At 41.4% G+C, this 12731-nt stretch overlaps 1 protein-coding gene across 2 annotated transcripts in view; it reads right to left on the reverse strand.

Moving 5' to 3' along the window:
• frmd3 (FERM domain containing 3) overlaps positions 1-12731 on the reverse strand; it is a 77145-nt gene that overhangs the window by 51867 nt on the left and 12547 nt on the right. For both annotated transcript variants that reach the window (XM_034090694.2, XM_034090693.2), the window contains exons 2-3: positions 7948-8052; positions 7265-7307 (exon numbers count right to left, since the gene is read on the reverse strand). In XM_034090694.2, the coding sequence (XP_033946585.2) occupies positions 7265-7307; positions 7948-8052 (148 nt within the window). The remainder of the gene's footprint in view (positions 1-7264; positions 7308-7947; positions 8053-12731) is intronic.

Consider the following 12731-nt stretch of genomic DNA (forward strand, 5'->3'; position numbering starts at 1 on the left):
TTGTACTCGAGTAGAAGTACTCAGATCTTGTACTTTAGTAGAAGTACTCAGATCTTGTACTTTAGTAGAAGTGGAAGTACTCAGATCTTGTACTTAATAAAAGTATAGTACCCAGATCTTGTACTTGAGTAAAAGTAGAAGTACTCAGGTCTTGTACTTGAGTAAAAGTAGAAGTACTCAGATCTTGTACTTGAGCTAAAGTAGAAGTACTCAGATAAGTAAAAGTAGAAGTACTCAGATCTTGTACTCGAGTAGAAGTACTCAGATCTTGTACTCGAGTAGAAGTACTCAGATCTTGTACTTTAGTAGAAGTACTCAGATATTGTACTTTAGTAGAAGTGGAAGTACTCAGATCTTGTACTTAATAAAAGTAAAGTACTCAGATCTTGTACTTGAGTAAAAGTAGAAGTACTCAGGTCTTGTACTTGAGTAAAAGTAGAAGTACTCAGGTCTTGTACTTGAGTAAAAGTAGAAGTACTCAGATCTTGTACTTGAGTAAAAGTAGAAGTACTCAGATCTTGTACTTGAGTAAAAGTAGAAGTACTCAGATCTTGTACTTAATTAAAAGTAGAAATACTCAGATCTTGTACTTGAGTAAAAGTAGAAGTACTCAGGTCTTGTACTTGAGTAAAAGTAGAAGTACTCTGATCTTGTAGTAAAAGTAGAAGTACTCAGATCTTGTACTTGAGTAAAAGTAGAAGTACCAGAGTGTAGGAATACTCTGTTACAGTAAAAGTCCTGCATTCAAAATGTTACTCAAGTAAAAGTACAAAAGTATTATCATCAAAATATAGTGAAAGTAGCGACAGTAAACGTAGTCGTTGTGCAGATTGGTCCATTTCAGAATAATATATATGATATGTTTTATAATGATTGATCATGAAAGTGTTCTCAAAGCTGGTAAAGGTGCAGCTAGTCTGAATGACTTTGTAGACTGCAGGGTAGCTGGTGGATTCACTCCAGGTGGAACTACAGTCTGATTTAACACTTAATTATATTTCACATCATTCATCCACATCTGTAGAGTAACTAAAGGTATTAAATACATGTAGTGGAGGAAGTACACCATGTACCTCTGAACTGTAGAGGAGTAGAAGTACACCATGTACCTCTGAACTGTAGAGGAGTAGAAGTACACTATGTACCTCTGAACTGTAGAGGAGTAGAAGTACACCATGTACCTCTGAACTGTAGAGGAGTAGAAGTACAAAGTAGCAAAACATTGAAATACTTAAATAAAGTACAAGTATCTCAAAACTGTACCCACGTATAGTACTTTACGTTTATGAACTTAGTTACTTTACACCAGTGGCTATAAAGATAGAAAGACTCAGCCTTGTACAGAGGCATGACAATACATTTTCAAAATGCTCAACAGTGCTGCCAGAATTATAAACTGACTGCTACACAATTAAAATAAATGCTTTTATATATTTCTATTAGATGTGACTCTTTGGAATTTCTGTTATTATTGACACTGCTGCTTTCAGGGGGTCAGGGGTCGGGTCCTTGCCACCTTTTTCATACCTGATGACTTTGCCTCCCTGACTACAGTTGCTTTAGCGTGTAGAAGCTAGTAAGCCTACTATTTGATTTGTTTTAGATAGGCACAACATGTTTCATATGCAGACCTTATTTTCCTGTTCCATTTTCAAATAAACCATTTTCAGTGGGAATTTTTGGTCATGGAAAATGAGGTAAAGGTCATTGAGAAGTCATGGAAAAGTCATTGAAAATCATTGGTGAAAAAGTGTATGAACCCTGATTAAGTAAATGTAACACCCTTTTCATCCCGGTTACAATTTTCATTTCCCCTGTACGATGGGCGCTGTAAGTGATGAAAATGGGGGATGTTGGCTTATCTGGCAACCACAGCTCACAGCCAAAGTGCGAGGGAGAAAGGGAGGGCGCTGTTGTTATTAGCTGCTCTAACGGAAGAAGAAGATGTTTCTACAATGATGTGGAGGGAGAGTCCTCTCCAGTCAGACTGAGGCTGATAACTTCAGCTCAGTGAGGTAAAGGACTCTGAGTGTTTAGATAGTTCACTTTAGTCTAAGTTATCTCAGTGGGTCACAAACGTTTTGATCACAATTTACGTAAACACATATTTCCAAGGCTCTCCTTTATAATTATTGGGATAAAACAGGTTTGAAATCATTCCAATGTATACTATAGGACAGTAAACCAGACATATCGTTTTAAACTGGAGAGATACAAAAAATATGCATAAATAAAATAGTAAAATAAGATATGAATGAACAACAAAAATAAAATACGTTACATGTATTTGTTATTGGCTATGGTAGGTTACTGGTTATGCTCACATACTTATTTAATTATTAAAATGTAAACCGATCTTTTTCATATGGGTGTTTGGAGTTGTACGCCGTAGATCTAGTCTCTAGTAATTCTGCTTAAAGTGCACCAGATTGAAGCATTTTACTTCAAAATATTCAAACCTTTCTTCCCTGTATGCCTGAGAAGGCAGATGCTTGTTTTTCTCAAAAAGAACTGTTCTTTAAAAGTTGGACTGTTGTACTGTTGTAGCTTCAGTAGTTCTCAGGTTACAGTTACATAGCAGTGAATATAAACAGACTGATTAATGTGAATATTACTGTAAACTAACCTGTGTAAGAGTTTCTCGAATAAATGTAATTTTTTTGGTGGAAGACGCATGTATCATTTTTTTTACCCTGCCCCTCAAAGAACCGGAATCGAGAACCGTTAAGAACCGGAATCGAAAAGTAGAATCGGAATCGGAATCGTGGAAATTCAAACATACCCAACCCTAGTTACGTGTACGCAAATTGACATGCTTAAAGGGGAAAGGAAACACCAATTACAGTTATAATATTCCGGTAGTTTATTCATTTTACAATGGATATTGATCGTAATATTTATTGTATATGATAATACTCGCCAAAAGAAAATTAATTATCTTGCGGCTGGGTGGGGAATTCCGGGACCAGGCCACCGCCATTAGGGGAGTCCCAAATGGTGACGTCACTGGCTGTGTTTTCGCTCCACCGGAAGTCAACACAACGTAGCAGATATGGCAGCGATGGAGGAATTTTGCAATGAGATCGACGTTTTGAACGATGAATTTGACTATTCGTCGGGAGATGACATTGATGTGGAAGCATCTACAGTTACCAGGCATCCCATGGCCTATGCTTATGAACCGATTCGGTCGAATAGAGTGGCATACGATCCGGAATAAAAAAATAAAAAAACACAATGCTAACAGTGAGCCTCTGAATTAGCCCCGAGCGAAAAATGCTAACTTATTACTGCACCGAAAATCACTCCTAGCTCCCTTATTACTTATCCTAGCCGCACATCCAACACATCGTTTATGATCGCAAGGAGACACAGAATCTAACGGTGCCCACCTCAACACTGAAAGATACAAACTCGCGAGGTTATCCACAAAAACGTACATCAAAACAAGTGGCGCTAGGTACTAACATACGCCAGGCTAACGGCTTACCTTCCTCATTGTCTGGTCTAAACTGGTCTTCAATGGCATTACAACGATACAAACGATGATGTAGTTAATCCATAGGTTAATATCCAATGGGGCTGTGTCCCCTTTGAAATGTTCTGATAATCTATAAGCAATACAACTGCAATTCCGTTATCTGCTGTCTGCTCTGTGCTCCGTGCGCTCTGGGTCCTGCAATACCATCCATCAATAGCAATACTAGCCTTTTTAGGGCTGTTTTCGACAGATGAGCGTGTGTATGCCAGTTTAATTAGTTGAGCTATAGAACACCCCCAATTCTCTATTGTACGTCATAATAATAGCTACCATTTAGTTTGGACGCGATTGCGTTAATTAATAAGGTCACACTGTGTCAGTAAATACTTGTGTGAGCTAGTAATCTGGTAGTGCTGCAATATTTACCTCTCTCTCGGCAGCTGAAGCAACTCGTTTGGTGGCTCGAACTTCACGTTTGTTGACACTGTCATTGTCTTGCGCGGCCGACGTGCTGGGACGGTCGGTGTTCCCGACTGCATACGTTGAGAAATCGAATATTGTGGGAACAGATCCTGGCTTCAAATCCAATGTTTTGTATTGAACCAGGCATCCAGACTGGACTTTGAGCAGCTTCTCATCCTTTAGTGGCAGCCTATGGAAATGTACTTCTTCCTTCTTTGTATAAAATCCATTTGTGCAGCCTGGGGCAATACAATAAACTCCTGACGACGACCGTTTTCTTGTAATGTAAACTACTGGTGCATTGCACGCCATGTTGTTTGTTATTGAGCTTTGGCCCAGGAAGCCGTACCCACTCAGTGACGTCACTGGAAAAGTCCCGGAGCAATGGAAGCGCCCATGGTAGTGTTGCACGGTGTACCGATACTTGAAAGGTACCGCGATACCCTGCCGTTAAAAACGGTACGATTCCTCCGTTTCATTAGTATCGGTACTTTAAGAATGACGGGGAAAAGTACTCCCGTGAAAAAACGCCGTTTAATAAGAGCCGTGTGTGTTCAGCGCTCTGCTTCCACTCCCTGCACTGCAGCCATGCCTGCAGTCCCGCTCCTCTCAAGCACGTTCTAAGTCCCTCCCCTCTCTCGTGCACGCGGCCACGCGCTAGCTGCCAGAGCATGTGAGAAAACGAGAAGCATGGCTGCAAGTGGGAGTGCAACTGCCGCTGCGCCTCGGCTTGTTGACAAAAAAGACGCCAGAAGTCTGTGAACGGGCCGTTCAGGTGTTCAGAGCAGAGCTTCCTATAGGAGCAGCAGAGCGTGATGTGCACTGAAAAGTTTTTCTGTCGCAATATTATCGTTGAGCAAACTTAACTAGCAAACTAGCATCACTATCTGCTAACGTTAGCTTTAGCCTTCGTTTTCTATTAGTTTTTTTCATAGGCTATAAACGGAGGTGGTATAAGTAGCCTATATATCTTGTACTTGAGTAAAAGTAGAAGTACCCAGGTCTTGTACTTGAGTTAAAGTAGAAGTACCAGAATGTAGGAACAATCCTGCAATCAAAATGTTCCTCAAATAAAAGTACAAAAGTATTATCATCAAAATATAGTTAAAGTAGCGACAGTAAAAGTAGAAGTGCTCAGGTCTTGTACTAGAAGCACCAGAGTGTAGGAATACTCTGTTACAGTAAAAGTACTGCATTCAAAATGTTCCTCAAGTAAAAGTATTAAAGTAGCGACAGTAAAAGTAGTCATTGTGCAGATTGGTCCATTTCAGAATAATATATATGATATGTTTTATAATGATTGATCATGAAAGTGTTCTCAAAGCTGGTAAATGTGCAGCTAGTTTGAATGACTTTGTAGACTGCAGGGTAGCTGGTGGATTTACTCCAGGTGGAACTAAAGTCTGATTTAACACTTGATTATATTTCACATCATTCATCCAGATCTGTGAAGTAACTAAAGGGATTAAATACATGTAGTGGAGGAAAAGTACACCATTATTTCTGAACTGTAGTGGATTAGAAGTGCAAAGTAGCAAAAGAAACATTGAAATACTTAAATAAAGTACAAGTATCTCAAAATTGTACTTGAGTTTATGAATTTAGTTACTTTACACCAGTGGCTATAAAGATAGAAAGACTAAGCCTTGCACAGAGGCATGAAAATACATTTTCAAAATGCTCAACAGTGCTGCCAAAATGTTAAACTCACTGCTACACAATTAAAATAAATGCTTTTATATATATTTATATTAGATGTGACTCTTTGGCGTTTCTGTTCTTAGTAACACTGCTGCTTTAGTTGTTCTGACTGCTAAAATCATCTGTTATTCCTAATTTTAAAGCCGATATTCCGTGTTTCCCTTTTTTTAAGAAAAGTATCGAAAAAGAATCGGAATCGCAATTCTTGACTTGGTATCGGTATCGAAACCAAAATGTTGGTATCGTGACAACACTAGCCCATGGTCATTAGGCACGTATTTCAAAAAGTAAATTCGCGTATCTCGATCGTTTACATTGGAAATAGACTAGATAAATACATTTCCTAATGGTAATATTGTCGCATGGAAAGCAGTTTGAAAAGTGTTTCCATTTCCCTTTAATGTGAACGAGCCTTTTGGGGGGCGTGGTTAAAGTTGCGCATGTTCTATGAGCGCATATACGGGTACGTCTCAGGCATGACGGGTAATCTGTGACGTTTCGCTCTCTCAAAAGTTGGCCCATTTTATCATAATGCGCCAATGAGTAACTCTCATAGGAATGAATGAGGCCCCGCCTCCCACGCTGTATCCAGTTCTTATTATACATCCATCGATTGACTACCCTCACTATCAACACAATGAAACACGTCCAGAAGAATGTCATGCAAAGCTGCCTGCCTGCCTTCCTTTGATTCTCTCTGAACTGATCTTTTTAATGTTTAATGTCAACCATTTGTGCAGATAGAATGAAGTAGAACAGATCGCCGATGCTAATGTAGCGTTAGCGTTTCTCCCCCGGGCTTAAATGGTGTATTATAGAATTATCACCCCGGTGTGACAGTACTCTTCAAAGGGTTCACGAAATATGACTACTACTCTTACTATTTAACATTTTGGGTTACTTCATGTTAAGGCTAATAAAAATGACAATTAGGCTAAGACTGTATTGCTAACTAACGTGCTTGCTACTAGCTAGGTAGCTAACTTGATCCAGCCACTCCTGGTCCTTACATCAGACGGGAAGCGAAAGAACGAGCAAGACCCATTGCTGGTATGATAACAACCTGGTACTAAGCACACAGGCATCTTGTTAAAGTTATCTTATCTTAGCTATCTCTTATTTGGTGGAGGAAAACAATTGTGACATCAGTTATGACATCACTTACGCGACTCTGGGATTTGTAGTCTTTCAAGTTGCGGATTTTTCATAGTCTTATATTTCAACAGTTTTACGGCAAACTGTGACTTTTTTGACATAGAAATTATTTGTTAAGATTGACAAACATCATATGCGTAATTTGTGGCACAATTCAAACGGGATCGAAAGATACGTTATCTCTCTCCATTGACTTCAATACATAATTTTTACGAAATAAGGTCCCTTGGACCGGAAGTAGATGGGCGTAACTTCGCCACTCTATTAACATCCAGAGGCTTGATCCCTGTGGTGTTGTATGTTTGTTGCGGAGTTCGACCTCCTTGCACTGAAGCTGCTCTCAGGAAGGTTTGCATAAACAAACACACACAAACACACACACGCATTTCAAACTCATATTTATGTACACACACTCTGATGCAAAACGCAAGGGAAAAACACAGAGGGAGCAGATGTGACACTTACACTTCATCTGCCTCACCACGGGCTTATTGGGCTCCAGCCAGTGCTGCGAAAGTGAGAGAGATAGAGAGACATACAGATACCAAGAGCAGAGCAGTTAAAAAGAGTATAGTTAGCTGCAGGTCACCCTTGAAAAAGAGATCTTTTGATTAATTATATGACACAATCCACCTAAGCAAAATGACAAATGTAATGTTTTTGGACCTTGCAACTTTTATTCAGAGAAATTATTCTTTTTTTATTTGTTTTTTTGCTATACTTGTCATGATGTGCTGACGTAAAAAGAAGTAAATACATTGTATAAAATGTGAGTATTCACTCTTTCTCTCTGTTTCTCTAATTTGAAACCACACATTTTTATGTTTTGGATTATTGGATGTACAAAACCAGCAGTTAAAAGTCATTGCAACAAATACATTAATCAGAACTCCAACTAATGTTCATTTCCATTGTTGCTTAATATTGAGAATTCTTACTCAGTTTATCGATTAATAATTTGTCAGTTTGAAACCTAAAGATATTCAGAAATCCTTAATATGATATAAAACAAATAATAGACAGAAATCATTGAATTGAGAGGAAAAAAATACTTTTATTAACGATTATCAAAATAGTTGACAATTATTTTACTGTCATCAAACAAATCGGTTCATCAATTAAAAAAGGAATGTGTTTTTGATCGTTACCCTCTGTTTCTCGGGGTCCACATATCGAATACCAAAGTAGTCTCTCTCAAGCAGGTTGTAGTGGTTACACACATGGTCCAACAGGAACTGGCCTTTGGTGTCTCTCTGTAAGGCAGAAGAAGGAACGAAACACATGAACATGTAAATCAATTATGTGATTTAGTTGAAAGTAAAAATTCACTACTTTTTCTCCGTCCATGATTAATCACTTAAACCTCCCAGATTCATCATTGTGTCATTTCTCAGCAAACATTCGCCTCTTGGGTAATATTTCCGTGATGTAGTTATAGGTCTCTTGGCAACACTATTTCCTGAGGTCATATTCCAGCCTCCTAACATGTCAGAAAATAAAGTCCATACAGTTTATAAACACAGAGCAGACATAGAGAGATCAATAATCACTGTATTACCTGCTCCTCAATAACTACTCATCACATACAGACACACAAGCATTCTCATGTTTAAGTCTACAGTAAGTGTGAAGCTGACCAGAACACAACCCAGGTCAACACCAGGAGTAAATAAGGTGCTACTATGTTTGCATTGACACACACACATAAATTAAATATACATTGCATGTATGCGGCGCGTTTGACCATCCAATCACCAAACTTCCATTCTCACCTTCCCAACCTATTGATTTAATATTCAATATTCCTGAGATTGCCCTTTTGTCATTTTATATGCATCACAGTTCACCTCAAGTCATTTGATCATGTGTGTGTTGGGGTGTGCGTGTGAATGTGTGTTTCCTATAACCTGCTGATGGAGGTGATGCTGTGCTCAGTTAAGCAGGATTGATTGATTCAGAGGGAAATCGTCTGTTCGCCCTTGTTGTGTTTACTCAGCACTAGGCACACACACATCATACACACACACACTTCTATATTGTTGGCTACATCTTGTCAGTTAACAACTTGTTAAGCTGCCAATTAACACTAATGTCAGTATGCACACATAAGCAGCTTTTACGCACTCTGGCTCCAACCTCCGATTCTGAAAATTGAAGTCGGCAAAAATTCTGCTTAATTTCTCTTTGGCTTCTTTCTCCTTACCTTCAGCTGACACCTTCCTCATCATCATCACTGTTTTCACAATGTTTTGGTAGATTTAATTGAGAGTTTCCAGACCCCCTATTTAAGTCACTCAAGCATTATTGCCTGTGAACGAAGTCACTTGAGCGGCCCGACCATGGAGACAGAGGCAGAACGTCTTGATACAACCCGGTGTGGGTATTTATTCATCATTTGGTGCCTGGTCGCCCACATCAAAATTCCCCAATGACTGTCTCCCACACTATCCTTTTTTAAATGAGCCCAACATGCCACCCTTTATAGCCTCACCCATCGGACCGTACCATCCAAAAGGGGTGGCATGTGCAGAGATGGTCAGCTCAGATAAGGACCGTAGTTATTCACAAAACACCTTTAGTGGAGAATGACAAACATCCTTTACTTACATTATATTTAATTACGGTATGAAAAGAAAACCCGTTATAAACTAACACGCCAAATGTACCTGATAACAAATCACCCCCGCCTCCAACCTGCTCCTTTAACCCCATCCGGAACGATAAAAAGGACCCGCTGTTTCCCCGGGGACCCTTTACGATGACGGACCTTGTGACCGGAGACGGGAGAGCAAGCGGAGGTGAGTGTTATGATGTTGACTGTTATAGGAGTAACCTGTACCATTAATGCACCTTATATTGTGACCTTTACACACTAAACATATCCCTTGCACATAATCTCAACCGCTGTCAATCTACACAAACCAAAACTTTTGGCGCTCTTGCTATAACTCCCCTTTCTTTCCAGGTGGAGCCGAGAGCCCGACCAGCGTCTGCCAGACGACATCACAATTTAATACAGTTGAATCATTTAATACACACTACATCAATAAACAGTATAAAATGTGCAAATAGGCAATGTTTGACTGTACTGTGCAAATCCCCATGTGCAAGATTACCCAGCCCGAAGCCGTGGCGAAGTTACCTTCGTCACATTTCCTTCCCCCTCTCCCCAGGAAGCACAGTGTCCTAACCGTTTTGGCTTCAGGACAACCAGTCAGCTACCAGGTTTGACTTCCCCGGACGGTACCTGACCGTAAAGTTATACGGCTGCAAGGCAAGGTACCACCCCGCGATACGCATGTTTGCGTCCTTCATCTTGTGAAGCCATTGAAGTGCACGATGGTCTGTCTCCAGGATGAACTGCCGTCCGAGAAGGTAGTACCTCAGGGAGTCGATGGCCCACTTCATCGCCAGGCACTCCTTTTCAATGGTCGAGTACCTTGTCTCCCTGTCCAACAGCTTCCGACTGAGGAAAACCACCGGTTTCAGCTCCCCATCCACTTCCTGCAGCAATACCGCTCCAAGGCCTACCCCTGAGTAGTGCTGCGTACCTGGACTCACATTCAGGTTCAGGTCCGGACTCAAGTCCAGAGGTTCAGGTTCAGGTCCGGACTTATAAGTCCGGACCTGAACCCATGGCTTGTGTCAAGTTGTGTGAGTAACTAAAGTGAACTTATTGTGAGCTAATTATCAATTGAAAATTAACTCATAATCAACTCAAATTCAAACTCATCAGGTTTATTGTGCTCCCTTCCAACTTGTGTCTACATTTCTCTACAAAGTACAAATGTGCCACTTAGTCTACAAATGACTTATGACAGCAACTACAGAACTACAAAGTTCAAACATTTATTTCATTTACCAAACTAAAGTAACCAAATAGTCCCTGAGCTGACTGAGCCTAAATCCCTAAAACGTTGCTGAAAGGTAGAGTGTAGAGTAGACTATACGCATCACACTGTTACACACCTAATATACAGTATAGGCTACACTCTAGTGACTGTACAGTCAGAGTGTACTGTACTGTCTGTGCACCATGTATTTTCTACAACTCTACAATACATACTGTTAGAAATTAAAATCAATGTTGATATGGCGTAATTTTGAATTAAAAACACTAATTTAAATCACTTTTATTCTGAAAAAACCGAAAGTTCACACTATTAACTTAAAACTTTTATTCTGAAAATTCTTCACTTCCGGTTAGCATTAGCATGTGGCGAAATTCTACGTTTTCATACCGTAAATCGAAGGTGAAATGACATGTGATGTTGTACACTGAGCACACTGTGATTAGCACTCATTTATTGACGCTGAATAACGTTTATCAGGGAATGTTTAAATAACCACAGACACCAGAATATACGTAAGTGCTAGTTTTTTTGCGAGTCCAAGTACCGGTTCCTGACGTTCTGGTTTTAACCGGACTTGAACCGAAACTTTTTACAAGTCCAGTACCGGTTCGGCGTACCGGTACGCAGCACTACCCCTGAGGCATCTGTCTGAACGGTGAATAGCTGATTAAAGTCTGGTGAGTGAAGGACTGACTCAGTGGTAATGGCTTGCTTCAGATCCTTGAAAGCTCTGTCACAGTCCTCGTTCCAGCGGACTTTGGCTGGCACCGAGGCCTTAGTGAGGTTGGTCAACACCACTGCTCTTTCTGACAGCTGAGGGATGAACTTCCGGTACCAATTGACTAACCCCAAGAAGGACTTTATCTTCTTCTTTGTGGTTGGCACGGGGTAGGCGGTAATCGCTTCGATCTTACTCAGTTGTGGGCGGATGACACCTCCCCCAATGACGTAGCCCAGGTACTCCACCTCTTCCTTGGCAAAGGCGCATTTACGGGGGTTGATGGTCAGTCCAGCAGCTTGGATCGCATGGAGGACCTGTTGTAGGTGATCCCTGTGTTCTGGTGCTTCTTGGTTCTGTCCGGCATATGGATTTCATAGTTGACTGTTCCGACCTGTCTGGTGACCTCATATGGGCCCTGCCATCTAGCCAGCAGCTTGCTCTCACTGGAAGGTAACAGCAACAGCACCTTCTGACCAGGTTGAAACACTCTTTCTCTGGCCTTCTGGTCATACCAGGTTCTCTGAGTCTTTTGGGCATACATCAGGTTCCCCTTGGCCAGGGCTGCCATTTTCTCCAAACGCTCCCTCATCTTGACCACGTAGGATACAATGTTTTCACCGGCAGGCTTCGGATTCTCCCTGGTGGTCTAGTGGCTAGGATTCGGCGCTCTCACCCCTGCGGCCCGGGTTCGATTCCCGGTCAGGGAACCAATCGGACAGCCCACTCTTCTTGGTCCCAACGACAGACCTGGGCCATGCGTTCGAAGGTGGTGAGGAACTGTTCAACGTCTTCATCTGGCCCCAGTGGCCACAACTTCGGCTCGCGGTGAAGCGGTGGTTCTCTCTGACGTCTTGGCGACCTTCGCCTGGATGAAGACGTCTGCTCCCGATCATCACCGAAGTCCCCTCTTCTTCTGGGCCGCTCCTCATCACTGCCTTGCTCTGTTGGCGGCCCCGCTCTCATCTCAGATACCTGGTCTTGAAGCTGCTTCTGAGACTGCATGAGTGCTTTCATCATCTCAGACAGTTCCTCAAACCTGTCTCTTGGTTCACCAGCCGTGGCCCCATGGTCAACTCCATGCTTAGCCACCCCGTCATCGGGCACCTCTATTTGGTCGGGTTTTTTTCCTCTCTGCATTTCCCCCTCCTTACTTGTCAAATCCCACTTCTGACACCACTTGTGAACGAAGTCACTTGAGCGGCCCGACCAAGTAAGGAGACAGAGGCAGAACGTCTTGATACAACCCGGTGTGGGTATTTATTCATCATTTGGTGCCTGGTCACCCACATCAATATTCCCAAATGACTGTCTCCCACACTATCCTTTTTTAAATGAGCCCAACATGCCATGCTTTATA

Source organism: Pseudochaenichthys georgianus, chromosome 9, assembly GCF_902827115.2.
Source record: "Pseudochaenichthys georgianus chromosome 9, fPseGeo1.2, whole genome shotgun sequence".
In the NCBI taxonomy this organism is placed as follows: Eukaryota; Metazoa; Chordata; class Actinopteri; order Perciformes; family Channichthyidae; genus Pseudochaenichthys; species Pseudochaenichthys georgianus.